Source organism: Entelurus aequoreus, linkage group LG04 (assembly GCF_033978785.1).
Source record: "Entelurus aequoreus isolate RoL-2023_Sb linkage group LG04, RoL_Eaeq_v1.1, whole genome shotgun sequence".
NCBI classification, from domain to species: domain Eukaryota; kingdom Metazoa; phylum Chordata; class Actinopteri; order Syngnathiformes; family Syngnathidae; genus Entelurus; species Entelurus aequoreus.
The window spans coordinates 29850787-29878460 of NC_084734.1; the positions used below are offsets into that span (position 1 = coordinate 29850787).

Consider the following 27674-nt stretch of genomic DNA (forward strand, 5'->3'; position numbering starts at 1 on the left):
CAAAAGTGCACTTTATTTGTTTTAAACTATTGTAGTGGCGTTCTGTACAAGAAGTGCACTTTAATATAGTGTTGTTTAGATATGTCATCTTAGTGACATGCACAAGAGTGCACTCATAGCTTGTTTTAAAATGTCTCTGACAATCTTACACTTTGTGTTTTGAAATGACATGAATGTTTGTGCCACTGCTTAATAACTGTTTAACAAATATAGTTTTGGTCAATTGACTTAATTGTGATTTCCCTCTCTGCATGAAAGTTTAAAATGAACATATATTAATGCAGTATGAACAAGAATGTTTTAATGTAGACACATAGAATCATCATACTGCTGTGATAATATGCATCAAGTGTTCATTCAAGGCTAAGGCAAAATATTGAGATATATATCATGTATCGTGACATGGCCTAAAAATATCGAGATATTAATAAAAGGCCATATTGCCCAGCCCTAATTGAACTAATGAAATAAATAATCAAAACGTGACCAGCAGTGTTGCAAATTTGGCGAGGCAGTTCGAGCGTAGCACTGCTGGTCTGCAATACATTGAAGCAGAATGAGTCCGCTGATGACATTGAAATAATATATAAACTACAGAGTTATCCATTAAAATATCGAGAGGTATAGCTGATGGTGTGTTTGACGGAGAAGCATCTCAAAAGAAATACCGTAAAAGTTCGCTCTTCAAGGTAAATGGGTTATGTTATTATTACATTATTTCATATAACTACTGTAGTCATTTGTAGTACATTCTACTGTGGTGTTTTTTCGTACAATATTTATTATCTAATTGTTTTCTTTCGAAAAGGCATTATACATGTTAGAGTTGTAGTGTTTTTTGGGGCAAAGATTATAATTTATTTCAACGGCTGACGTTGATTTGAGATATAAGTGTTTTGTCTTGAGAGCTCAGTCATAGAACCAATAAAATTTCAAATACGTTCCATTTGGAGACAAATTGTCACGCATCCAAACAAAACTCCATGGCTTCCTGAGACTGTGTCTTATGTTTGGAAACTAAAACTAAAATAGAGCTATGTAAGCAATTTTTTTGCACACAGAAGGCAATTGTCTGCTGTGACACAGTAGACAGGGTAGACCTTTGTATCTTAGGTTGAGTGAGGTGTCAGTTAAAATTTCATAAGGTGGCACAATGTGGCTAATGTATCCAGGCTAACTGAATTTACGTTCAACAATATGTGAAAAATATGAGCATCTGACGGAAATCATAAAAGTTGTACTGTGTGCATTTGGGTTTTTGTGAGGTTACAAAGGGGAGTTTCAGTCAACTTATATTTAGTGAGTGCACGCAATAGAATGAAGAAAAGTGCAACTCTTTGCAGGTGGCGGGGCCATCTGGCTGTGGGAAGACACAATTCTGTTTAATGCTGAGTGTTTTGGCCACTCTGCCAAAGGAGCTGGGTGGCCTGGATCGCAGTGTAATCTACATTGACACGGAGTCAGCGTTTTCTGCTGAAAGGTGAGACTCTATTCTACTGCATTACCACATCATCCTACTGGTGTACAACATAGAACTTTACGGACAGAACATTTACCTTTGTTTGCTTATTAAAGCAACATAGAGTGCATTCAGAAAGTATTTACAGCACTTAACTTTTTCTACATTTTGTTATGCTTCAGCCTTTTCCCAAAATTGAATAAATTCATGTGCGTTTTTGCAAACCCCAGGCCAGATTTGGCTTTTGTCTGGCCATTCTACCATATTTGTGGCTGGAGACAATCCTGTCTCTGATGTCTGCAGACAATTCCTTTGTCTTGATGCTTAGTTTGTGCTCTGAAATATTTTGACTCGGGGGGCCACATTGAGAGAAAAAAATGTGTCTGGGGGGCCAATGTGTATGTGTGTATAAATTATATATACACATTTAGCTGTAAAAATCTGCTGTACAGTATGTGTTTGGGTCACTTTCTTTCCAGGAACACTAATACCAAAAGTCCCAATGTCCAATACAATTCTAAAAAAGTTATGACAGACCACCTCAACAATTTTTTACAGTTTTTTACTGAATTGGACACCCAAAATGTACATTAAAATAAAGAAAGTGGGATTTACAATTATAACTATGAACAATAAAACACTCAATATTAACAACATATTAACATCGCTCCTCTTTTACTTCTCAGACCAGCTCCTCCATAGACATCTTTTACAATCAAGCAAAACACAACACAAATGTAACAAACAGCAAAATGTGTTGTAAAAATTTGCTTCCGCATCTGTTCCTGACACATGCGTTTCGGGCTGGCTGCTCTGAAAACAAACCCCGCCCACTCTGCTTTGTTCCTCGTCTGAGCTGCTGTGACGTAGATTACTGTAATAACTCTGATCATATTACAGAAAAGAGCAGTGCGGATCATTCACAACGTTGGTTATTTAGAACATACTGATAATCTGTTTATGCAATCAAAGTTGCTCAAATTTGATGACCTTGTTAAATATAATACATTAATAATCTTATATAAAGCACTTAACAAATTATTGCCGCCTAATCTACAACGTCTTTTTATAAGACGAGTGCAGGCTCATAACTTGAGAGGCTTTGGATATTTCTTACTGCCGACAGCTCAAACCACTCGTAAACGTTTTTGTGTGTCTGTATGCGGAGTAAAACTATGGAACAAACTGGATTTACAACAGAAGCAATGCCAAACTATTAATCAATTTAAATTATTATACAAACATGGGGTCTGGTTCAAATATAGAGATGAAGGTCTTTAATTTGACCTGCTGTTGTACTCTGTCTCAAAGTGTTAACATGTGCTCAATGTTTCCTTACCACTATTGCTATGTTGTCTATTACCATTGTTGGCATTTTGTCTATTACCATTGTTGGTATATTCATTATTCCTACATTGTTGATACAAATTATTGTTACAGTGTAATAATTATTGTTACCTGTGGTAATGCCACTATGATACAACATCTGTATTATAATCCTTGAACAAAGTAACAGTGAAACTCATGTGAATAATCACTGAATGGAGAACTGGGGGTGGGATTAAATAAGTGATCTTCTTCCCACTCCCTTTCAGGCAAAACTGGACAATCATGCATTACATACTATACATTACCTTTTGCACTATATTAATTTATATTATTATGTGTTGTCAACTTTGTACTTTTTTATGTCATTGCTTGAAATAAATAGATAAATGAAAAAAAATGAAAATGAAAATCTCGTATAACACTCAAAAGCGCAGATTTCAACCATTTAAATACTTTCTGTAGTTCAAGACTTACGGTAATTTAAAAACAGCACTGCACACCATAATGGCGGCTACGGTTTTAATGTCAAAGTTCTAAAAAAATTATATAGAACGTCCGGCGGGCCGGATTGAAAATCTTAATGGGCCGCATGTAGCCCACGAGACGTATTTTGCCAAGGTCTGCTGTACTGTAAAAGTAGGCGTGTGCCTTTCCAACTCCTGTCAAATCAAGTTAATTTAGAACATGTGAAATCTAGTGAAACTGTTGAAACATCTCAAGAATGGTCAGTAGAAACAGGATGCACTTGGGTTCTTAGTTTATTATGGGTCAAAACACGCTGAAGCACTCTACAAGAAGGGACAGAGCCGCCTGTACTTCCTCAGGAGACTAGGATCCTTCAACGTCTGTACAAAGATGATGAAGATGTTCTACGAGTCGGTGGTGGCGGGCGCCTTCTTGTACGCTGTGGCCTGCTGGGGCAGCGGGCTGAGAGCGAGGGACGCAAACAGACTGGACAAGTTGGTAGAGAAGGCCAGTAACGTGGTGGGAGTGGAGCTAGACTCTCTGGTGGTGGTGTCAGAGAGGAGAAGTCTAGCAAAACTCCTAGCCATTATGGACAACACCTCCAAACCATTACACTCTGACCTTTTGGAGAGAATGAGCACGTTCAGTGGAAGGCTCAGACTCCCAAAATGCAACACGGAACGACACAGGAGGTCCTTCATACCGACAGCTATCAGACTGTATAATGCATATGTTCCTTGACTGCACTTAAATGTAGAGTATATGTAGAATATATTCATATTATTTATAAATTATATATTATATATAATATGTTATATTTATTTTTATTCTTGTCTATTGTGAGTGAACTGTGGTGCTGAATTTCCCTCAGGGATCAATAAAGTACTTTCTATTCTATTCTATTCTACTCTATTATTTTCAACACACTTGCAAACATGTATAAGTTATTTTTCACATAGGTATTATGGAGTTGTTTTTTTAGAAGAAGAAAAAATAATTAATTGTATTTTGGAAAAAAAACTGTCTGAACATAAAATGTGGTAAAAACTGAGGCGCTGTGAATACTTTCTGAATTTCCTTTCGAACTCACATTGTTTCTTAAAGTGCGTGTGCATGTGTTACCAGGCTGGTGGAGATCGCACAGAACAGGTTTAGAGACCGCTTCTGCTCAAAGGAGAAAGTCTTGGAGATGGCAGGCAGGGTCCATGTCTACAGGGATCTCACCTGCCAGGATGTCCTTAACAGGTGTGGTACAGTCTATCAGAGTGATATCAAATTTGTCACTAATACCATTAGAAACTGAAGCTTGGTCAAAAATTGTGGGTGCACATCAAAATATAGAGTTCTCTTTTTTTCTGGTTTGTACTGTAGCTAACTTAGAGGGTTGGTGCTCCGATGGTTTTTCCAATGACGAAGAACATAATTGTATTTTTATCCACAAAAATTACAACAAAATAATCTTGCAATGTACTGCAGAAGACTATTACTACTGTTACCTTAAGTATTTCAGTCAGCACCCAATAAAGAATAATATATCAAGTGATATTACACGAAAAAAAGTCATAATATTATGACACTGAAACAAAGTCATATTTATAAATGAGAATACAAGTCATTTTTAATGAATGAATGTCTAAATTCCCACTCAACCGTCTGAGAGCAGCAACCACTCTCTGTCCTTCTATAAACTGATATTCATCTGGTAAAAATGTGAAAACACATCTGCTTGATGGTCAGGAACAGACACAATAAACCAGGAGTGTCAAACATACGGCCCGTGGGCCGGATCAGGCCCTCGAACAGGTTTTATCCGGCCCGTGAGATGATTTTGGAAAGTACAAAAATTAGCTGAAATTTTTGAACGAAAGAAACTGCTCTTTTAAATGTGTCAACTGGATGTCGCAATAGCAATTATTTGTATCCCCTACCGCAGGAGTGCGCATGACTTCAGAGGGGGCAGAGCTATGTGCCCGGTTAAGATGGAGGACTGGGGACGCATTATCTGGGCGCACATAAATATGCTGAAATAACATGTATACCCTTCTAACTCCATGTGTGATTCATGAAATGAGTGCAAAATCACAGGTTTTGTTGTAGATGATGCTACATATGTACAGAATAAACCACATGTTATTACATCAGTTGAGGAAAATTAGTAAAGTACATTAATAACATGCTATAATGAGAACATTTTAAAACTGCCAGGCTCACACCTATTTGACTGATGAACATCACATCATTTATTCAGAAATTATAAATCACGACAAATGAAGATAGACTACTATGAACAGCAACATGTAAGTGTAAAAAAACCAACAACATTATGATTTGTATGTTTTCAGATTGTGCTTGTTCTATTTTTAAACAAAGAAAACAATCTGAAGTTGTCTTTATTTTTAAGTTATCATGACATGAATTTACCAGTCCGACCCACTTGGGAATAGATTTTCCTCTATGTGGCCCCTGAGCTAAAATGAGTTTGACGCCTCTGCAATAAACGGTTCATACTGAGGACACATTGAGGACGACGTGGCTCAGACAGTAGAGCAGCCGGCCAGAAACTTGAGGGTTCCTGGTTTGAATCCATCTTCCGCCATCTTCCTCACTGCTGTTGTGTCCTCGGGCAAGACACTTCACCACCTTTCTCCCAGTGCCATCCACACTGGTGTTAATGTAGATAATGAATCACTTGAGAAAAAGTGCTATATAAATATAATTTACCTCACATTCCTAATTTTAACCCATGATAAAAATATTTTAAAAGTGTTTGAATGCGTCCTATACAGATTTGTGCTCGACTTGGAGTCATCTAGTGTTGTAAAGGAAACGTTTAGGAGTTGTGTCATGTGACTATCCCAACATATTGCACAAAATGGCATAATCAGGTAAACTAGCTTATTTCCAAAAGCGTATTTGTTTTTACCATTAAAGTACACAGAACAATAATGATGATGAACGTCTTGAACCCTTTTTTTTTTTCTTTGAGATAAAGATTTTTTATGTATTTAATATTTGTTTACTTACTATGGTATATTATTTATTCACTGTTCTGTTACAGAGAACAAGGAAATGGGAAAATATTACTATGGTATGAAAGATGTAGGATTAAATGAGCTCAGCTTCTTCCTACTCCTTTTGGGATGTGCTGTAATGAAACAACTGGAAATATGTGATGCATTACATTGTATCAAATGCATGTTTGAAATAAACTGAAACTGAACTGAACAGAAAGCTAATTTTTAAATCTGATTAACTATTTAAAGGCCTACTGAAACCCACTACTACCGACCACGCAGTCTGATAGTTTATATATCAATGATGAAATATTAACATTGCAACACATGCCAATACGGCCGGGTTAACTTATAAAGTGCAATTTTAAATTTCCCGCGAAACTTCCGGTTGGAAACATCTATGTATGATGACGTATGCGCGTGACATCACGGAGTGAACGGAAGTATTGGCACACCATTGTGTCCCAATACAAACAGCTCTGTTTTTATCGAAAAATTCCACAGTATTTTGGACATCTGTGTTGGTGAATCTTTTGCAATTTCTTTAATGAACAATGAAGACTGCAAAGAAGAAAGCTGTAGGTGGGATCGGTGTATTAGCGGCGGACTACAGCAACACAACCAGGAGGACTTTGAGATGGATAGCAGACGCGCTAGCCGGCGACCTCACCTTGACTTCCTCCGTCTCCGGGTCGCCGACCGCATCTATGATCGGGTGAAGTCCTTCGTCGCGCCGTCGATCGCTGGAACGCAGGTGAGCACGGGTGTTGATGAGCAGATGAGGGCTGGCTGGCGTAGGTGGAGTGCTAATGTTTTTAGCATAGCTCTGTGAGGTCCCGTAGCTAAGTTAGCTTCAATGGCGTCGTTAGAAACAGCATTGTTAAGCTTCGCCAGGCTGGAAAGCATTAACAGTGTAGTTACATGTCCATGGTTTAATAGTATTGTTGATTTTCTGTCTATCCTTCCAGTCAGGGGCTTATTTCTTTTGTTTCTATCTGCATCTAAGCCCGAAGCTATCACGTTAGCTCCGTAGCTAAAGAGCTTCACCGATGTATTGTCGTGGAGATAAAAGTCACTGAATGTCCATTTCGCATTCTCGACTCTCATTTTCAAGAGGATATAGTATCCGAGGTGGTTTAAAATACAAATCCGTGATCCACAATAGAAAAAGGAGAAAGTGGGGAATCCAATGAACCCTTGTACCTAAGTTACGGTCAGAGCAAAAAAAGATACGTCCTGCACTGCACTCTAGTCATTCACTCTCATGTTCCTCATCCACAAATCTTTCATCCTCGCTCAAATTAATGGGGTAATCGTTGCTTTCTCGGTCCGAATCGCTCTCGCTGCATTGTAAACAATGGGGAAATGTGAGGAGCCCTTCAGCCTGTGACGTCACGCTACTTCCGGTACAGGCAAGGCTTTTTTATCAGCGACCAAAACTTTATCGTCGATGTTCTCTACTAAATCCTTTCAGCAAAAATATGGCAATATCGCGAAATGATCAAGTATGACACAAAGAATGGATCTGCTATCCCCGTTTAAATTTAAAAAATTCATTACAGTAGGCCTTTAAATGATTCAGTAGGGTGTCAAATACTACCATTTACCTGTTCTTACTATGATTCCTCAATAAATAAATTTACAACAAGTTAGGAAAATATTGCTATGAGCTTTTAGCATTAAAATTGCTATTGGAATCCTGAAATTCCAAATTAATTCCTCAGGTCCTGCAGTAATCAGGAAATGGAGCAAGAGCGCAGCATCGTCTGTATTTTTCACACCTCTTTAACATGAATTAGTACAGTAGCATTTTAGAAAACAACTTCTCAAATGTTTTCTGTGTATCAATTTACAGTACTTGTTGTGGGTTAAAGAGTATATTGTCATAAAATAGCTTTTTTCTTGTCCATTGTGGACCAGATTGTTACAACTTTGTAACATTGAGTTTTGATGATGTGATTTTCACTGTCAGACTGGAGAGACTGGAGGAGATCATCATCTCAACCGGAGCAGGTCTGATCATACTGGATTCAGTGGCTTCTGTGGTGAGAAAGGAGTTTGACACAACATTGCCTGGCAATTTGATACATCGTAGCAACATGCTGGGAAAAGAAGCAACCACGCTGAAATATCTGGCTCATCAATTCAACATCCCTGTAAGTCCTGGCTTGGATGGCTCGACACCACTTTTTCCGATATCTTCTTTTCTATTTTCTTGTTGTAGTGTAGATTTGTATGTTACTGTTTTATAGGATATATAATAGGGCTGTCAAAAATAATGAGTTAACTTATCCAATTAATCACAAAAAACTATTGCATTATTGATGTGTATATGGGGACAAATCACACAACATATTGATCGTAGTTAATTACCTGAAATATGGCGCAAGTAGCTATACAGTCAGTGATCATGTCGATGTATACGCCAGTGCAAAGATGAGTGAGAAGACTCCGACTGGTGGCAAATTTCGCTTCAAAGTACACTGCAACGGGAGTTTAGGTAAAACTGTTACCAAGTTTTGAGCAAATAATTAACATGCATTCAAGTAAAATATTTTAAAATGTTCCTGTATGACATTATAATAAAATTGCATTTGTGTACAAATATCTGGCTCTTTTTAAAGTTAATTTCAATTGTGCCAGTAAGTAATAACCTGGGCTTAATCATGATTATTCCAAATTCAAAAGTGTGATTAATCTGATAAATATATATTTTTTGATCATTTGACAGCGTTAATAGAGATTTTAAAAAATCACAGCATTCAAACTGCAACAAATATTCTGCTAGCCCAGGGGTCGGCAACCTTTACCACTCAAAGAGCCATTTTGGCAAGTTTCACAAATTAAAGAAAATAATGGGAGCCACAAAAAAATTTTTTTAATTTAAAATGAAAAACACCGCACACAAAGCTTAAATTGCTTTATGCTATGTTAACCACAGGTTTCAGACACACGCACCGGCACGCGCTTTAATATGGAAATTTGATGTTAGTGCGGCCCGCGAGATTTGAATGAATGGCGTCATACTTGCCAACCCTCTCATTATTTCCGGGAGACTCCCGAATATCAGGGCGTGATGGCACTGCTTTTGGCACCCTCTACAGCCTGCCCAAACAGTGTACCTGCTCGACCACATGTAGAATGCAGCTTCAGCTTGCTCACGTAAGTGACAGCAAGGCGTACTAGGTCAGCAGCCACACAGCTTACACTGACGGTAGCCGTACCGTATAAAACAACTTTAACACTGTTACGTTACAAATATGCGCCACACTTTGAACCCACACCAAAAAAGAATGACAAACACATTTCTGGAGAACATCTGCACTGTAACACAACATAAACACAACACAACAAATACCCAGAATCCCATGCAGCACTAACTCTTCCGCTCAACCGACGCACGGAGGAGGGGGGGGGTTGATGTGTGGGGGGGTTTGGTGGTAGGGGGGTGTATAATCTAGACCGGAAGAGTTAGGGCTGCATGGGATTCTGGTATTGGTTGTGTTTTGTTTATGTTGTGTTACGGTGGGATGTTCTCCAGAAATGTGTTTTTCATTCTTTTTTGGTGTGGGTTCACAGTGTGGCGCATATTTGTAATGTAACAGTGTTAAAGTTGTTTTATACGGCTACCGTCAGTGTAAGCTGTGTGGCTGATGACTAAGTATGCTTTGCTGTCTCCTACGTGTGCAAGTAAAAGCTACATACAACATGTGGCCGGGCTGGCACGCTGTTTGTAAATGCTATAGGGGACAATTACTGCAGTGCAATTAGGGCATGCCCTTAATTTAGTAATTAGAGTGAAAATAGGATTATATTTGCCCTGGGAGTTATCTAGGAGAGGCACTGAGATCCATAAGTCTCCTAGGAAAATCGGGGGGGTCGGCAAGTATGCAGCTGAGCCGCATCAGAGTGGTCAAAGAGCCGCATGCGGCTCCGGAGCCGCGGGCTGCCGACCCCTGTGCTAGCCTGATGGAAAAAAACAAATTTTCCAAAACATGACTCAAGTTATTGAAAACTGATGCTGCTTTTCATTTAAACTTTAAACACGCATGTCTTTTTATTGGCTTTTAAAATCCTTTTGATTGGTCTACAGACCGAGCAGCACCTTTCAAAGAATCAAAGTCAAATTGAATAAAGGGAAACTTTGTACAACAGTTGAAACAATACTGTTAGAACACATGAAAACGAATTACTAAAATAACCTAAATAATTATGAATTAACATTGTATTGATAGTATACCTATTTTAGGGACGTAACGATTATTAATGGTATTTATGTTATTAACGGTATTAATGATAAACTTCTCAGCATAAAATTAAGTCATGAGCCCCAGTGTCGCCGGAGGGCGTAGTAAATGTCAAATAAATGCCGGAAGATCAACCCCTAAACATCCGATTTTCTTCACTAGCATTAGCTTATAACTACAGATCGACATATATTTGTTTCCCGATCATGAGAGCGAAGAAAGTTAGTGTGAAAAACCGTGCTGAGAAAAAGAAGAAGATGATATTCATTGAATAAATAAATAATTAGTATCATGAACGACTGTGCAGCCGACTTTGCAAGACAGTTCGAGCTTAGCGATGTTAATTGGCAGCTACTGTACTACAAAAGATGCACATTTCACTGTCACTTATGATGTATTAACAGGGCTAATGCTAGCATATATGCACTCAAGGCAACATGTTTGTCACGACTTGGTCCTGGGGTTTTGTTTCTCCGGAAGGCAACGGAAAATTGGCGCGTGCGAGACGTGAATTTAAATACATGTTTATTATAATTAATCAAAAAAGGTGCAAACAAAAGGCGCTCACAGCGGAAATACAAAAACTTGGCTATGAAAACAAAACTTGCACAAAGGCAGAAACTATGAACAATGAAACAAAAACACTAACTGTGGCATTAATAAACAAAAACTTACTTGGCATGAGAAAAAGCATGAAAAAGAGCAGCATGGATCGTCAGCATGAGGGTGAACAGAGTGGCAGGAGTGTGAATGAGATGTCGCCAGAAAGACCAACAGAAAATGAAAAGCTTAAATAGTGACATGATCAGTGAAAACAGGTGCGTGACTCTAAACGTGAAACAGGTGCGTGACATGACGATGTGAACCAGGTGAAACTAATAGTTGCTATGCTGACAAATAAAAGTGCACAAAAAGTCCAAAAACAAAACCGAACATGACTAAAACAAAACATAATCACAGACATGACAGAGCCCCCCCTTACGGACAGATCCCAGATGTCCAAAACAAGGCAGGATCAAGAGTCATGGGAGGGCGGGAGGGGGACTTGGCGGTGGGGCGCCAGACCAGGTGTCCCCGAATCCACCGGGGCAGAGTTAGATGCCGGCGACGCGTAGAGCGCCGCTGTACCAGACGAGGTGGACGACCTGGGAATGGCCACATTCGTGGCCAACGAGGAGGTCGGCGAACCTGGCGTGGCGGACGCCCATGGAATGGCCACATCCGTGGCTGACTAGGAGGTGGATGCGTCGTCATCGTGGCAGGCGGCGAAGCTTGTCGTGGCGCGTCGGGCGGCGAAGCTTGGCGTGGCGTGGCGCGTCCGGCGGCGAAGCTTGGCGTGGCGCAGCTTGGCGTGGCCATGGTTGGTCTTGGTCTTGGCGTGGCGGGTCTTGGTCTTGGCGTGGCGGGTCTTGGTCTTGGCTTGGGTGGTCCTGGCATGGTTGGTCTTGGTCTTGGCATGGTTGGTCTTGGTCTTGGTCACTTGGAGGGTCTTGGTCTTGGCATGGTTGGTCTTGGTCTTGGTCACTTGGAGGGTCTTGGTCTTGGCATGGCGGTTCTTGGTCTTGGCGTTGGGCAGCCACGGGCGGAACTTGGCGGCGTGGGGCAGCCACGGGCGGCACTTGGCGGCGTGGGACAGCCACGGGCGTCACTTGGCGGCGTGGGAAAGCCACGGGCGTCACTTTGCGGCGTGGGGCAGCCACGGGCGGCACTTGGTGGCGTGGGGCAGCCACGGGCGGCACTTGGCGGCGTGGGGAAGCCACGGGCGGCACTAAGCGTCGTGGGGCAGCCACGGGCGGCACTTGGCGTCGTGGGGCAGCCACGGGCGGCACTTGGCGTCGTGGAGCAGGTACCGGAGCTTAGCGTGGTGGAGGTACTGGAGCCTGCCGTGGAACTTGGCGTGGTGGAAATTGACGTGGTGCAGGTGGAGGTGGCCTAGCTGGGGGTTGCGGTTTAGCAGGTTGAAAGACCGGTGGTGGTGGCCGAACCGTAGGTTGTGGCTTAGCAGGCCGAAAGACTGGTGGTGGCGGCCGTGCTGGAGGCTGTGGCTTGGCAGGCCGAAGCTGAGCCACCCCACCTGTAGAGTTCCCAGCCCTAGCCCGCCCCTCAAGGAGCGGATACCAGACGCGCTTCCCGCGGTCTGGAACCGTTTTTTGGGGTGGGTGGATTGAGGTCAGGAGGGGGGCAGAATCCTCCCCTCTAAATTGTCCAAAATGTCCTTTTTTTTCTACCTGTGATTGAGTGGGTGAAAAAAAGGAAACATGTTGTGACATGGGCGTGGCTTGAGTCTTGGGGGGCGGGGCATGAAATTTGGGTGGCTTGGCTTGACAGGATCTGATTTCTAAAAACATGTCCTGGTAATGTCTTATCATGTTTTAGAGTCTTTGGTTGGAGGCGGATGATCAAAAGAAAAATAATTCAGAAAAAAAAAATCCTGGTCTGTAATGCAGCTGGGCTGCCTGCTGCTTGCTTCCGCCCGGAGGGGGAGGAGCTTGCGGGAGTGACGTGTCCTCTCTGCTTGCGGAAGCCCTCCCTGACGTCCTTCGTCGGGAGCGGCGCTTCCGGGACTGCGGTGACGCAGCGCAGTCCTCGGACCAAATGGAGTCTCTGTACTCCACGGAGGAGTAGCGCAGCGTTTCCTCCTCCATGGCGCTGAGGACCTCCCATGCTGCCTCGTCCAAAACGTCCAACTTTCGGGCGGAGAAACTGTTATGCTGGCGACATACTGTCAAGACTTGGTCCTGGGGTTTTGTTTCTCCGGAAGGCAACGGAAAATTGGCGCGTGCGAGACGTGAATTTAAATACATGTTTTTAACATGTAAAGCGACTTTGGGTACTTAGAAAAAGCGCTATATAAATCCCAGGTATTATTATTATTATTATTATTATGTTTATTATAATTAATCAAAAAAGGTGCAAACAAAAGGCGCTCACAGCGGAAGTACAAAAACTTGGCTATGAAAACAAAACTTGCACAAAGGCAGAAACTATGAACAATGAAACAAAAACACTAAGTGTGGCATTAATACACAAAAACTTACTTGGCATGAGAAAAAGCATGAAAAAGAGCAGCATGGATCGTCAGCATGAGGGTGAACAGAGTGGCAGGAGTGTGAATGAGATGTCGCCAGAAAGACCAACAGAAAATGAAAAGCTTAAATAGTGACATGATCAGTGAAAACAGGTGCGTGACTCCAAACGTGAAACAGGTGAAACTAATGGTTGCTATGGTGACAAATAAAAGTGCACAAAAAGTCCAAAAACAAAACCGAACATCACTAAAACAAAACATAATCACAGACATGACAATGTTTTCTGTAGTTGGAAGTGGAATTCTTGTAGGCTGATATGTGAACATTTCTCCTGACAAACTGAATATATATTAATATAGCTGTTCTTTTTCCTAGTTTGTAAAGTGAACTTTGAAAAGTTTTGCGGCCGTGTTATGTCACAGTTTTCAGTGTGTATTTGAGAGCTAATGCTAATGTGAGAGTGGTCATGTGACTGCCAGGCTCTGTTCGACTGGGGAAATGGAGTTGATTGTCACTAGTGCTTACATTTGAAATGTAGCGATCAGAATGAAACTCAATGTAACCGGGTAAATGTAGCATTTCTTCTTCACAAAAATACTCATGACGGCACTAATACCCGCCAGGGCAGTTGCAAAGAGTCCAGAAAGAGCAGAGGAAAATGGCTCTGTCTATATAACACATTGAATTGTACATTAACAGCTGGATTATCACTCACCGCAGTTGTGTGGACTTTGCAGCCCTAACAGTAATACAGTATGTACAGTATGTAGACTTTTTACTGTGAGGTTACGCTTGATTACCATGACAATAAAGATTGTTTTTCTTTTTTAGATTCATGTTTCTTGTAATTAAAATTCATAACTCCATAATTATGTTTTTACGAGTTAGTTTTATGCCATCCTTGTGGATTTAAAGGCCTACTGAAACCCACTACTACCGACCACGCAGTCTGATAGTTTATATATCAATGATGAAATCTTAACATTGCAACACATGCCAATACGGCCGGGTTAACTTATAAAGTGCAATTTTAAATTTCCCGCTAAACTTCCGGTTGAAAACTCCTTTGGAGGATGACGTATGCGCGTGACGTAGCCAGTGAAACAGAGGTATGGCTCCCCCATTGAAGCAAATACGAAATAGCTCTGTTTTCATCTCATTATTCCACAGTATTCTGGACATCTGTGTTGGTGAATCTGTTGCAATTTGTTCATTGCATTATGGAGAAAGAAGCTGAGCAAGCAAAGAAGAAAGTTGTCGGTGCGAAGCGGAGTATTTTGCGAGGGAAGTCAGCAACACAACACAGCCGGCGTTTCATTGTTTACATTCCCGAAAGATGCAGTCAAGATCAAGATCAAATTTCATTTCAGTAGGCCTTTAACTCCTACTAAATTAACTCCATTTGGTATCAATATAGAAAAAGCTGGTGATCAGTCCATGGTGTTGTCCCTTTGACTCTAAGACAGTCAGCTGTGATTCGGTCTGGCTGTTGTGACCTTAAAAAGGATAAGTGCTGTAGAAAATGTGTGCATAAATGTATGGATTGATGATCTTCTGACCACCGCACAAAGAGGACATGGGTCTCATTCAATGGTTCAATTAGATAACTCGCTGAACTTGCCTTTTTTCTCTCACCAGGTGGTCCTGACCAACCAGATCACCACTCATATTGGACACCAAGGTGAATACTCATCTGGAAAGGGGGTTTGCATAGGTGTCGTAGTCACTAAGGCCCTGTCCACACGGGAACGTTTTGCCGTCAAGTTGAAAAAGAAACACGTCCAACGGATCAACAGCAAATCCGTCCAGACGGAAAGGGGTAAATGGGTGGAAACAATGTAGTACAATGCCTAGCCATTATTGGTGCTGTAAGCAGACAGAGCGTCCAGAAACACCAAAACTACAGAAGGAGAAAAACTTCTCCACACAAAAATAATAATAAGACGAACATAGTGGACAGAAAGGGGGAAAAAAGAGACTTGTATGGACAGATAAGGAGGAAGTCACAAACTTCCTTTGTGTGCCAAGTGCCATCCCTAAAGCCCATGTCATATTACAAACATGCTGGGCATTGAATAGCGAAGTTATGACAGATGACAATTCTTCATCCACTAAAACTCGCCTCATTCTCCTCCTTCCCTGGAATCTCCTCACACCGACTTCTTGGACTGGTCAACCGACACAGAAATGTGTTTTGGGTAGGTTTGATCTTGACAAGCTATCTGCTGTATGTTATGTTACATCAGAGCTAGGATAGATAGGATAGGCTTTTATTTATCCCACACTGGGGAAATTACGTTGTTGCAGTGCAGGTTTTTTACACACAGTAAAAGGTAGCGCTCCTTCTTGCACTGTGGATGTAACCGTCTAATGCTGAAGGAGCTACTCAGGCTTCCAAAGTGCCGTGCATGGGATGAGAGGGATTGGACATTATGGATGTCAACTTGGTCAGCATTGTTCTGTCAGCCACCTCCTCAATGCTATCTAGTGGGAAGCCTAGGACAGAGTCAGCTCTCTTAATCAGTTTATTGAGTCTGTTCTTGTCTTTAACCGTGCTTGACCCACCCCAGCAAACGACAACATAGAACACAGCAGAAGCCACCACAGTGTCGTAAAACGTGCGCAGCAGTTATCCGCGCACCCAAAAGGACCTCAGTCTCCTCAAGACGTTTAGGCGACTTTGACCCTTCTTGTACATAACGTTTAAATTGCGAGTCCATTCCAGTTTATTGTTGAGGTGAACGCCCAGGTATTTAAATGAGTCCACCATTTTTATATCTGATCTCTGGATGTTCACTGGTGTGGGTGGTCGAGCTGACCGCCGGAAGTCTATCACAAGCTTTTACTGGTGTTCAAGTGCAGGTGATTACGTGCACACCAGTCAACGAAGCCTGAGATGACTTCTCGGTATTCCTGCTGGCTGCCCTCAGACACACATCCCACCACTGCGGAGTCTTCTGAGAACCTCTGCAAATGGCAGCAGTTGGAGTCATGCCTGAAGTCTGAGGTATAGAGCATGAACAGGTAAGGTGAGAGCATTGTCACTTGGGAAGCCCCTGTGCTGCAAACTACCGCATCGTAAAAACAGTCACGTAGCCTCACGTACTGCGGACTGTCAATGAGGTAATTAATGATCCATGCAGCCAGGTGATAGCATCATCCACCTCAATGCCTGGACAGGAAGCAAACTGCAAGGGGTCCATTGCTGACACTGTCTGCATGCGAAGGTGGTTGAGGATTATTCGCTCCATGGTCTTCATGAGGTGGAAGGGCAACCAGTGTAGTAGCATGGGGTAACGTGCAATGTGTTAAGTTACGATGCATAATGTTTGCGATGGTGTGTTGTTCATATGCGCCTTCAGACACTTGCTGAGCGCATTTACCCGGAATATCAATGCGGCTTTCACGCCAAGCGCTCTACAGTGGACATGATACTCTCCCTACGCCAACTTCAAGACAAATGCAGGGAACAACAGAACCCCCTGTACTTATCCTTCATAAGCCTGGCCAAGGCGGTCTACCTGGTTAGCAGAGAAGGGCTCTTCAGAATTCTACCCAAGATTGGATGTCCTCCAAAGCTCCATAGTCTAATTAGATCTTTTCATGACGACATGAAGGCAACCATCCAGTATGAAGGTAGCATGTCCAACCCATTTGACATTAAGAGCTGAGTTGAGCAAGGTTGCGTCCTTGCTCCTACCCTTTTCGGCATCTTCTTTGCCCTGCTCATCAAACATGCTTTTGGGACTGCAAGAGAGGGGGTGTATCTACGTACCAGATCTGACGGCCAACTTTTCAACCTAGCCTGTCTTTAAAGCAAGGACCAAAGTGCGTGAGACAATCATCCAGGATATGCTCTTTGCTGATGATGCCGCAATCATTTCGCACACTTATGGACAGATTCTCCCAGGCCTGCAAAGACTTCGGGCTTACCACAAGCCTAAAAAAGACCAACAGGCTGAGTCAGGAAGTGCACACCCCACCAACCATCACAATCGATGAGTACCAACTCGAAGTCGTAAACCAATTCACATACCTGGGATCCACCATCAGTGATGAGATTTGCATGAGATCAACAAACGTATCGGCAAAGCTGCCACAACCCTAGGGCGCCTCACGACCCGCGTCTGGGAGAACCGGAAGCTGACAACTCCTACCAAGATGGCAGTGTACAACGCCTGCATTGTCAGCACTCTTCTCAACGGCAGCGAAACATGGACAACATACTCCAAACAGGAGCGCAAACTGAACACCTTCCACATGCGCTGCCTTCGATGCATCCTCTGCATCCATTGGAGTGACGAGGTGACAAATGCCCAGGTCCTCGAACGCGCTGGTCTACCTACCATGTTCACATTGCTCTGACTAGCCAGGCTGCGTTGGCTCGGCCACATGCGCCGTATGGAGGATGGACATATCCCAAAGGACATCCTGTATGGCGAACTTGCCTCTGGCAAGAGACCTGTTGGCCGACCCAAACTGCGCTTCAAAGATGCAATCGGGACATGAAAGCCCTGGACATAAACACTGAAAGCTGGGAAGATGCGGCGGCTGACCGCAGCAATTGGCGCAGTGTTCTTCACAAACAGCTGAAGACTGGCGAGGAAAAGATCCATGCCACAGCCTATGAAAAGAGAGCCAAGCGGAAGACAAGCACTCTTTAGTGATGTCACTTTGCACATTAGGGAAATCCTTCTGTTGGCTTTTTTTTATGTCAACCTTACCATCTGTCTATACAAAGGTCTCTCCGTGTGTCCACGACGCATTTCCGAATGGACGTGACTTGTTGTTGATATGACACCGTGCAGACGCATTAGTTTTTTTCAACTGCAGCAAAACTAAACGCAACTGTTCCTGTGTGGACAGGACATAAGGGGACAGAGATTACATACAGTATATTACCATTTTAACATTTCAATTCTTTAATTCAAAGGCCATGTGAATTCCTTTGTCTTTTTTAAGATTCTCGTCCTGCTGCTGAGAAGGATGGTGGCTTTGTGACGACAGCTTTAGGAAACACGTGGAGTCACAGCATCAACACCCGTTTTATTGTGCAGTATATGGCTGGATGTCAGAGACAGGTGGGAGACACATTGCAGGTTATAAATTATTGTGCCGTCGTTATGCGTACTTGATTCCATGAAATGGTCTTCAGTTATTGTGTTGTTTCTTATACCATTAGTATTTTGGCTGTGACTCTCTAGCCATGAAACCAGGAGTGGTAAAAAAATATCGATATGGCTTAATATTGCAATACTTTTTCTAATGATATAATATGTATTCAATATAATTAGTGGTTGTGAAAATATAAACTTTATGGACTGTTAAACCACTGATAGTACTATATGCTCTTATGGTTTTTTGTTTACAAAATGCATCTTTGAACAAGTTACGGACAATCCCTTTATGAATGATTGAATGAATTAATGATTTATATTTATATCTCGCTCTTAATAGCAAAAGAGCCACTAAGTCCAATCGGTCAAGGAGTCCATGGTCAATGAGTGTTCACAAAAGTTGGGGCCAATCTAAGAAAAAAGAAACGATGAAGAAGGAGACGCATGAGTTGGTCCATCCATCGATGAGGGTAATTTTATCAAGAGGATGTGTAAATAATTAAATGAGCATTATAAATATTAATATCTGAGGCTGGGCAGCACGGCAGGGTAGTGGTTAACGCCCAGGGCTCGTGCCTCACAGAGAGAAAGTCCTATGTTCAATTCTCGGGCTTGAGGCCTTTCTGTGTGGAGTTAACATGTTTTCCCCGTGACTGCGTGGGGTCTCCCTGGGTACTCCGGCTTCCTTTTATCCCCAAATACATGTACCCGGGGATAGGTTGATTGGCAACACTAAATTGGCTGTAGTGTGTGAATGTGAGTGCGAATGTTGTCTATCTGTGTTGACCCTGCAACGGTCCAGGGTGTATCCTGCCTTCCGCCCAAGTGCAGCTGGGATAGGCTCCAGCCCCTTCGCGAGCCCGAAAGTGACAAGTGGTAGAAAATGGATGGATAGAATATCTTAGGGTAGCTCCTCCTTTCTAAGAATTCAACATTTGTACAAATATATAGCTATTAAAGACCGCATAAACGTGGGGTTACACATTTGGAGCCACTTTTCTTTCAGCCTTGTACGAGTGATTAGACTCCAAATCAGATAGCAACCCGAAGTCCGCAGATGCAGCTGCATATAAATGTAAATGGATTTTACTTGTATAGTTGTTTTTTTCTACATTTAAAACACTTCCTTGTGGTCTCCATAACACGTAATGGTGGTTCTTTCATCAAAATGCTGCATATAGATTATGCTTTACAGACCATCTTCAAGCCACTTTCTGATTGTCTCTTCTCGATGCGCCGTTTTGTGGGCGTTGTTATTTTTGCGCCTTCACTTTGACAGCGTCTTCTCCCCGTCACCCTACTTGTCTTACAAGTCTCCCGCGTCAAGCCTGTCACTTTTAGCCCCCTCTGCCCTCCTGGAGTGCCTTAGCTTCCTTCTAGGCTGGTCGATGGTCTACTCTGCTTTTACGATCAAGGCCATTTTAAAGTTAAAGTACCAATGATTGTCACACACACACTAGGTGTGGTGAAATTTGTCCTCTGCATTTGACCCATCCCCTTGATCAACCCCTGGGAGGTGAGGGGAGCAGTGGGCAGCAGCGGTGCCGCGCCCGGGAATCATTTTTGGTGATTTAACCCCCAATTCCAACCCTTGATGCTGAGTGCCAAGCAGGGAGGTAATGGGTCCCATTTTTATAGTCTTTGGTATGACTCGGCCGGGGTTTAGGCGTGAAAAGGAGGAGTGTGCTTGGTCAACTGGGAAGGCTACAGGCCGAGGAGCATTCTTGAGTGTCCAAGTCCCTCATCATCGACCCCGTCCTGCTGTACAAGATTTATCGCTGTTTCCTGGACAGGCCAGGTAAGCCACCAGGAGGTGGGGCACTATTCACCCTAACGGTAGAGCATTTACCCTTTTTATGGTTTGCCCAATTGTTTTTGTTTCTTGTTTAGCCCCTGCCTTTTGCAATATGTTGTTATTTTTCATTTTTCATGGTGCGTAAACTCCCATTACCATTATCACCTTTACTTCTCCTGTTTGTTCCTGCCTCAGGAATAAAGGAGTCAAACATTTGTTATCTGGTCCCTGCTTATGCGTTTTTGGATCCAAGCACAAATAAAACGTAATATGTGCATTCAAAGTTAGCTTAAAAAAAATAGTATCTCAAGTAAACAACATTTAGTCAGGTTAAATATGTGCATGTGTGTCAATGATTCACTAAAACGAAGTTAAGAGGAAAATATACTCTTGCATCCAGCTTGCGTTATATTTTACGAGGTGCAGTAAAAATTTCATGAGACAGGTTTCTCAAATAGATTGGATGAGTTTCGCTGTTAGCCAATCAGCAAACCTGGAGAGCATAAAATAACAACCGCTCTTAAATGTTTTCTATGCGCCACTTGGGGACTTGACCACTATATGTTACATCTTACCACATTTAAGTCTTCTTATGGCTTAATTTTATGTTGACATAATGTTCACAATTGTTTTGTCAATATTTCTGTAATTTCATCTTTCATTTATTTCCATCCACACAATTTTTTTTCAGGTAGCTAATTCTTTTCATCATTTTTCTTTTCAGCTTTTGGTTGCCAAGTCCCCCGTGGCTCCCTTTGCTGTGCTCAACTATGTAATCCAGAAGGAAGGAATCCATATAGTTGGTAAGTAAACATCTGTCTTTGGTGGGGAAAGATAACAATGTAAAGCAAGAAGTACTGTCATAATACTTGTAGGGTTCGGAGAAATCAAAAGACAATCAGGCACATACCCAAGTTTAAACTGCACAGCTTCCTTGGCGTTTTGTGATATTAAACAGTGTTTAATGTACTGTGTTAACTAAAACTGTCTCTTCACTCTTCGAGGGATAATTTAAATACACCTGGAAAACTTGTATGGATTTTAATATCCTGTGTTCTAATGGGTCAAGGAAAAACAAATACTATATACTAGGGCTGCAACAACTAATCGATTAAATCGATTAAAATCGATTACCAAAATAGTTGGCGATTAATTTAGTCATCGATTCGTTGGAACTGCTATGCGCATGCGCGGAGGCTTTTTTTTATTATTATTTTTGGTTATTTTTTTGTTTTATAAACCTTTATTTATAAACTGCAACATTTACAAACAGCTGAGAAACAATAATCAAAATAAGTACAAAAACAGTACAAAACAGAGCCAGGGCGGCGCTGAGGCTACGTCTCATGAGGTGGCGTAAGCTAGCCAATGATGTGTCATGTGCAGCTCACGTGACGACGCCGTCTACTTTGCTGGAAACATTCGAAAAATGGCGCAGGAAAACACTACCGATAGTTTAGCGGAGAAACATCTTGAGGTTATTGCTTCAATGGAGAAAAGTGTACGACCTAAGTCGTCAAAAGTGTGGAAACACTTTACTTTAAAGACTTCAAAGAAGACCGTTTCCTGCAAAATGGCACGGAAGTACAACATTGCTTCAGGAGCACCTGAAGAAGAAAAATGTTGGAGACATGGATGAAGGGAAGAACTCACAGTACGTAACTTTTTAAGTCCATAGTGGCAACAAGCATTCATGAGTTCAGCTTTTTTGTGAGTAACGTTAACGTTATGCCTTTGTTGCAACGCGGGGCTGATAATGTGTCTCCGGCACATTTGACTCCGTTTTGAGAGAGAAAACGCACGGTTACCAATTTCGAAATAAACGGAACAACTGTTGTACCGAAATCTGTTACCCATCGGAATTTGTAACTCCAGGGGGCGATGTTCCCATGGCGTTTGTTTGATGGTTAAACGGCAAGCCCAAAGAGGAGGAGAAGAAGAACGCTTGCGTAAATGGCGTAAACTATCCTTAATGCTGAAACTATAATAATACTCATACTATATAATACTCATACTATAATGAAAGTAAGTCATTGATTTCCAGAATATGTGTAATTTATTAATGCTGAAATTCTGACAACTGACGTTTCAGCATTAAGGATAGTTTACGCCATTTACGCAAGCGTTCTTCTTCTCCTCCTCCTTGGGCTTGCCGTTTAGCCATCAAACAAACGCCATGGGAACATCACCCTCTGGAGTTACAAATTCCGATGGGTAACAGATTTCGGTACAACAACGGACAGAAATATCTCAGGTTGGTTTCATAATGGATCAATGTAGCCGGGCCGATAAAGCTATATAAATCTATTTAGATTTGAGTGATGCTTTAGTATAACTAAACGTTATGAAGGTGCTGGAATATTTCATGCTATTATTTAGATGCAGCCTAAAATGAATCCTTTATTATTCACAACAGAAACGTGTACAAGATTCAGTTCTGATCTGATGAGTTACATTTCTGTGTTATTATTGGTGTATGCTGCACCCCCAATGTCCAGAACATGGTGCCAGTATGCTGGTTTTTTTCAATAAAATACTGGAAAGGATAGAAATGTAGTTTGTCTCTTTTATCCGATTATTAATCGATTAATCGAAGTAATAATCGACAGATTAATCGATTATCAAAATAATCGTTAGTTGCAGCCCTACTATATACTAATACTACACATTTCACTCTTAATATACAATCATATTCGATAAAGAGCCGTTTGTGTTCCTGTTTGCACCTGGTCAAATTATACTTTTTCATGCACACAAAATTGTGGTAGGGGTTGATATTGTGTTATAGACAAGACATGTTTGGATCCACAATAATGCTGTTACAGTTACATAAAATACATTACACAGGGCTATCAAAAGCGTCTTATTGCAGTGAAACTTGCCAAGGGACATGTAACCAAATATTAACATTGCTGTATGTATACTTTTGACCCAGCAGATTTGGACACATTTTCAGTAGACCCATAATAAATTCATGAAATAACCAAACTTCATGAATGTTTTTTGTGACTAACAAGTATGTGCTCCAATCACTCTATCACAAAAAAAAAAGATTTGTAGAAAGCATTGGAAACTCAAGACAGCCATGACATTATGTTCTTTACAAGTGTATGTAAACTTTTGATCGCGACTGTACGTCATCAACCTGATTTGTATGAACTACCCTGAACTCTGAAATTCAGTGGAAAAACAAACCACACACTTAGGCCATGTCCACATGAACACAGAGAGTTTCAAAAACGCATATTTGGGGTTAAAACAATCTCCATCCACACAAGTGTAGTTTCAAAACTGTCTATGTCTAAACGCATACACTTGCTGTCAAGCGCATTTTGTCCAATCAGAAGCCTGGAAAAAGCAGCCACAGCTGACTTGGTGGCATTACACCACTATTATTATTATGTTTATTTTGATATACTAGACATACAATGACATGTACATTATCTTCAAAACCAGCCTGAGCAATCGTATCCAAAACAGCTGAGTGTCACAAAGGCTATTTTGATGCGTCTTTTTTGTCAACGTTGAGTGAGAATGGAAGCCTTTCTGTGTGTTCAAACACACAGTAAATCCTCTTATAGTGTGTTTAAAGGCAGCAAGGCAGTGTTGTTGAGCTTTGAAAATGACAGCGCACAGCCATGACGTCATCAAAGGAATACAAGTCTCAGTTTGTGCCGTGTACACACATGCTCAGCGGAGCGTTTTGGAACTCTACACCTTGGCCAGCGTTTGCAAAAGTCTTCGTTTTTAAGGACAGAAGTATGCGTTTGGGTGTGGATAAAAGGCCTAAACGCAGAGATAAGTATGCGTTTATTAAGTATCTGTGTTCGTGTGGACATGGCCTTATACAGGAAGCTATAGATCCAGGAACCACATATTCCAGGAACCAAAGGTTTCACTATATGGGGACGGCGTGGCGATGTTGGGATAGTGGCCGTGCCAGCAACCTTAGGGTTCCTGGTTCGATCCCCACCTTCTACCAACCTTGCCATGTCCTTGAGCAAGACACGTCACCCTTGCTCCTGATAGGTCGTGGTTAGGGCCTTGCATGGCAGCTCCCGCCATCAGTGTGTAGAATGGGTGAATGTGGAAATAGTGTCAAAGTGCTTTGAGTACCTTGAAGGTAGAAAAGCGCTGTACAAGTATAACCCATTTACCATTTACAAACTTTTGGTGTCTTTACAGCATCATTACGAGTTTGTGGTTAAAGTTAATGACTTGCTATTTTTTCTGGTAAAACGACATGTTTAGATATTTAAAAAAAGCCTCTGATTGTCTCTGTGTGTCAAGTACAGTATACTCATGTTAAATTCTGTGCGTAAAGTGTAAAATACGAAACCACACCTTTTCCCCGGCGCATGCACTAACTTGCAACAATAGTGGAATAGAGTACATTTTTACACTCCAGAAAAAAGTTCAAGAAAGTTTGTGCATGCGTGTGTAAAACATACATTTTATTTACAATTTACTTCAACATGTTTTCTCTGGTCAGAAGTAGAATTCCTGCAAGCTTAAATGTGAACATTTCTACAGACACAGATGACAGCACATGATATAAATGTTCTTTTTACTACTCTAAAACTCAGTACGTTTCTATGTACGTAATAAATTTCTCAAATAATTCAGTTTCTTCTATTTTCACAGCTACATGTTAAAGTTCTAGTTTTCATGCTCTTATATCTGATGTGACTGTTGCCCATATGCTGTGTGCCTCTCGTACACTAGGGAGCGATTGTGGTCATTTCAGCTTGTTTAGCTATAAATCCATCCATTTTCTACCGCTTGTCCCTTTAGCTATGATAGATGTAAATAATGTTCAGTTAATTTATTTATTTCATTCATAAAAAATCAAACAAAGGAATAAAATAAAAATAAATCAATCAACATAACATTAAAGTAAAATATGAATGAAAAGGAGCAGAACAAATGTTTATAAATGTATATCTGCCCCCTATTTTCACAAATACAACAATTGACTTTCAATGTTGGTGACTACAAAGCCATATTTTCATTTTACAAGATTTAAACCCAGAATGAATAAATAATTCTACAGTCATACCTTTTCATCGTCATGATTTTTTATTTTTTTTAACCGAAAGAGATTTACATTGTTCCTCTGATTGAAATACTTCTTTCCATTATCACTGTTCTAAATGTAGATTTATTAGAGATCTCAGTTCCTTTAAGATTATAATTACTTTCTCTTTATGTGTGCATGTGCTTTGTAAATGACTTTCAGGATATTATACTCTGCCAGTTCATGAAAATTTTATACATTTAACTGTTTGAATATTGGGTTTGTGGGTTCCTTGTATGCATTTTCAGTAATGATTCTTACGGCTCTTTTCTGCAGAAGGAAGATTGGATTTAAATATGTTTTACAGACACTACCCCACACTTCAATACAATATGTTAGATATGGAACAATCAGTGAGTTATACAAAATGTACATTCCTTCACTTTGTGTAAATTAGCAATAGTTTTAGATACTTTAGCCTTTCTATCATTTACTATATATGTGATTTCCATGACAAATGTTCATCAATCAGTTTTTAAACACCAGCATAGGGAAAATTAGCGTTATATGTTTTATGTGAAAAACAAGAAGGTTCATAGGTAGCCTGAAGTAGATGAATGTGAAATTTCAGTTTTTTCTGTTTTAGAAAACGATGGTGAGGACATCTTGTATGAGGGCATGGATCCCAGCCTCCAGCCTATTAGGGTGAGAACTGAGCTCAACATAGATTCGAACTGACTCCATTGTACTAAACCAAAAGCGTAGTGGAAATTCTTGGAAGCTGTTTGACTCTTTAGTGTTTTGTCTAGATCATTTTGATTCTATATTCACCATAGAAAATAAAGGAAATCGAAGTATTCTGTTCCAAACATTATTTTTTGTCAACATACAACTTTTAAATTCAGGCTAATATTAGCCTCTTTGAACGGTACAACTAGTATTAAATGTAGACAAAACAAAAATACCGTAAGTGTTTATGGTTGTGAATCTCGTCTTACCTTTGCTGTTTCCTCTTAATAAACCTCCTTTTTGTGTTAGTCAATTCTTTATTGTTACGCTGAAATGATTTCCACCACAAACAATGACGCTTGATTAAAACTAACTTCCTGTGATGACATTGTCCTGTGGTTTCTTCCTTGTAAATTTTTTGTAAACCTATTGGCCAATTTGAAATTTGGAGGCCAAGTCTCAGCCCTATTGGCTTTTAGCTTTATATCAATCAATCAATATTTATTTATATAGCCCTAAATCACAAGTGTCTCAAAGGGCTGCACAAGCCACAACGACATCCTCGGTTCAGATCCCACATCAGGGATTGGATCATTGTCATTTATAATGACAATATTGTGACAAAATGTGCTATTTGGTGTCAAACAGTTACTAACATATGTCAATATATGTTACCAACATTTTATTTTGTTAACTTTATAGAATAAAAAGTGGATTTTATTAAATAAATTGTTTTTTTCCCCATGTGTGTATATAGGTAAGCCAAAAAAAAAAATCGATTAAAATCTGAATCGTTTATATTTTATTACGATTCTGGATTGATTCCATATTTTCAAGAATCGTTTGTTAAAAATAAATTTTTAAAATTACGTTTTTAATCCATCTCCATGCTTACTCTCTGTGCTTATACATCACATGTCAGCAGCAAAGAGGAGCTGACAGAGCCTTGCAATACAGGAGTGATTGAGGCGGGTACTCCTTGTTGAAGGGACATTTGATTAAACCGGTGCCCTGCTTGAAATAGCTCCTCTGTGCCGCTGAATATGTGCATTGCTGACTAAAGGACGTCTTCTGCCTCTGTCTGTTCGCTAAAGTGTGTTGGATCAATGTTAATGTATATTTCAAGAAAGTTACATGGAAAATTTGCTTGGGGAAAATACAAAAAAACGTTTTAAGTCTAATCAACCAAAAATTTCACGAACCCCACAGCAGTACCTAACAGATTCCCTGTTGAAGACCTCTGCCAAGATCACAGTGTGCAGCCAGCATATTTATAGATTCAACAAAATAATTTTGTACAATCTACAAAAGGGACCTGAGCTGCCTCTCCTTCCTGAGGAGGCTGAGGTCCTGCAGGAAGATGCTGAGGATGTTGTATGAGTCTGTGGTGGCCAGTGTAATCCTGATTGCCCTGACCTGCTAGGGCAGCAGGCTGAAGGTCACAGACTTAAACAGGCTCAACAAACTGATCCG

General features: G+C 41.0%; 1 protein-coding gene across 3 annotated transcripts in view; it reads left to right on the plus strand.

Moving 5' to 3' along the window:
• LOC133647794 (DNA repair protein RAD51 homolog 2-like) overlaps positions 1-26584 on the plus strand; it is a 37440-nt gene extending 10856 nt beyond the window's left edge. For 2 of the 3 annotated variants that reach the window (XM_062043492.1, XM_062043493.1), the window contains 7 exons: positions 1344-1480; positions 4379-4498; positions 8240-8423; positions 15182-15224; positions 18506-18624; positions 21180-21258; positions 26119-26584. In XM_062043492.1, coding sequence (XP_061899476.1) covers positions 1344-1480; positions 4379-4498; positions 8240-8423; positions 15182-15224; positions 18506-18624; positions 21180-21258; positions 26119-26210 — 774 coding nt within the window. In that variant the 3' untranslated portion in view covers positions 26211-26584. Of the gene's footprint in view, positions 1-1343; positions 1481-4378; positions 4499-8239; positions 8424-15181; positions 15225-18505; positions 18625-20326; positions 20459-21179; positions 21259-26118 lie in introns of those variants that run through there. The other variant, XR_009825778.1, reaches the window with a different exon arrangement.
• Positions 26585-27674: the final 1090 nt, after the last annotated feature.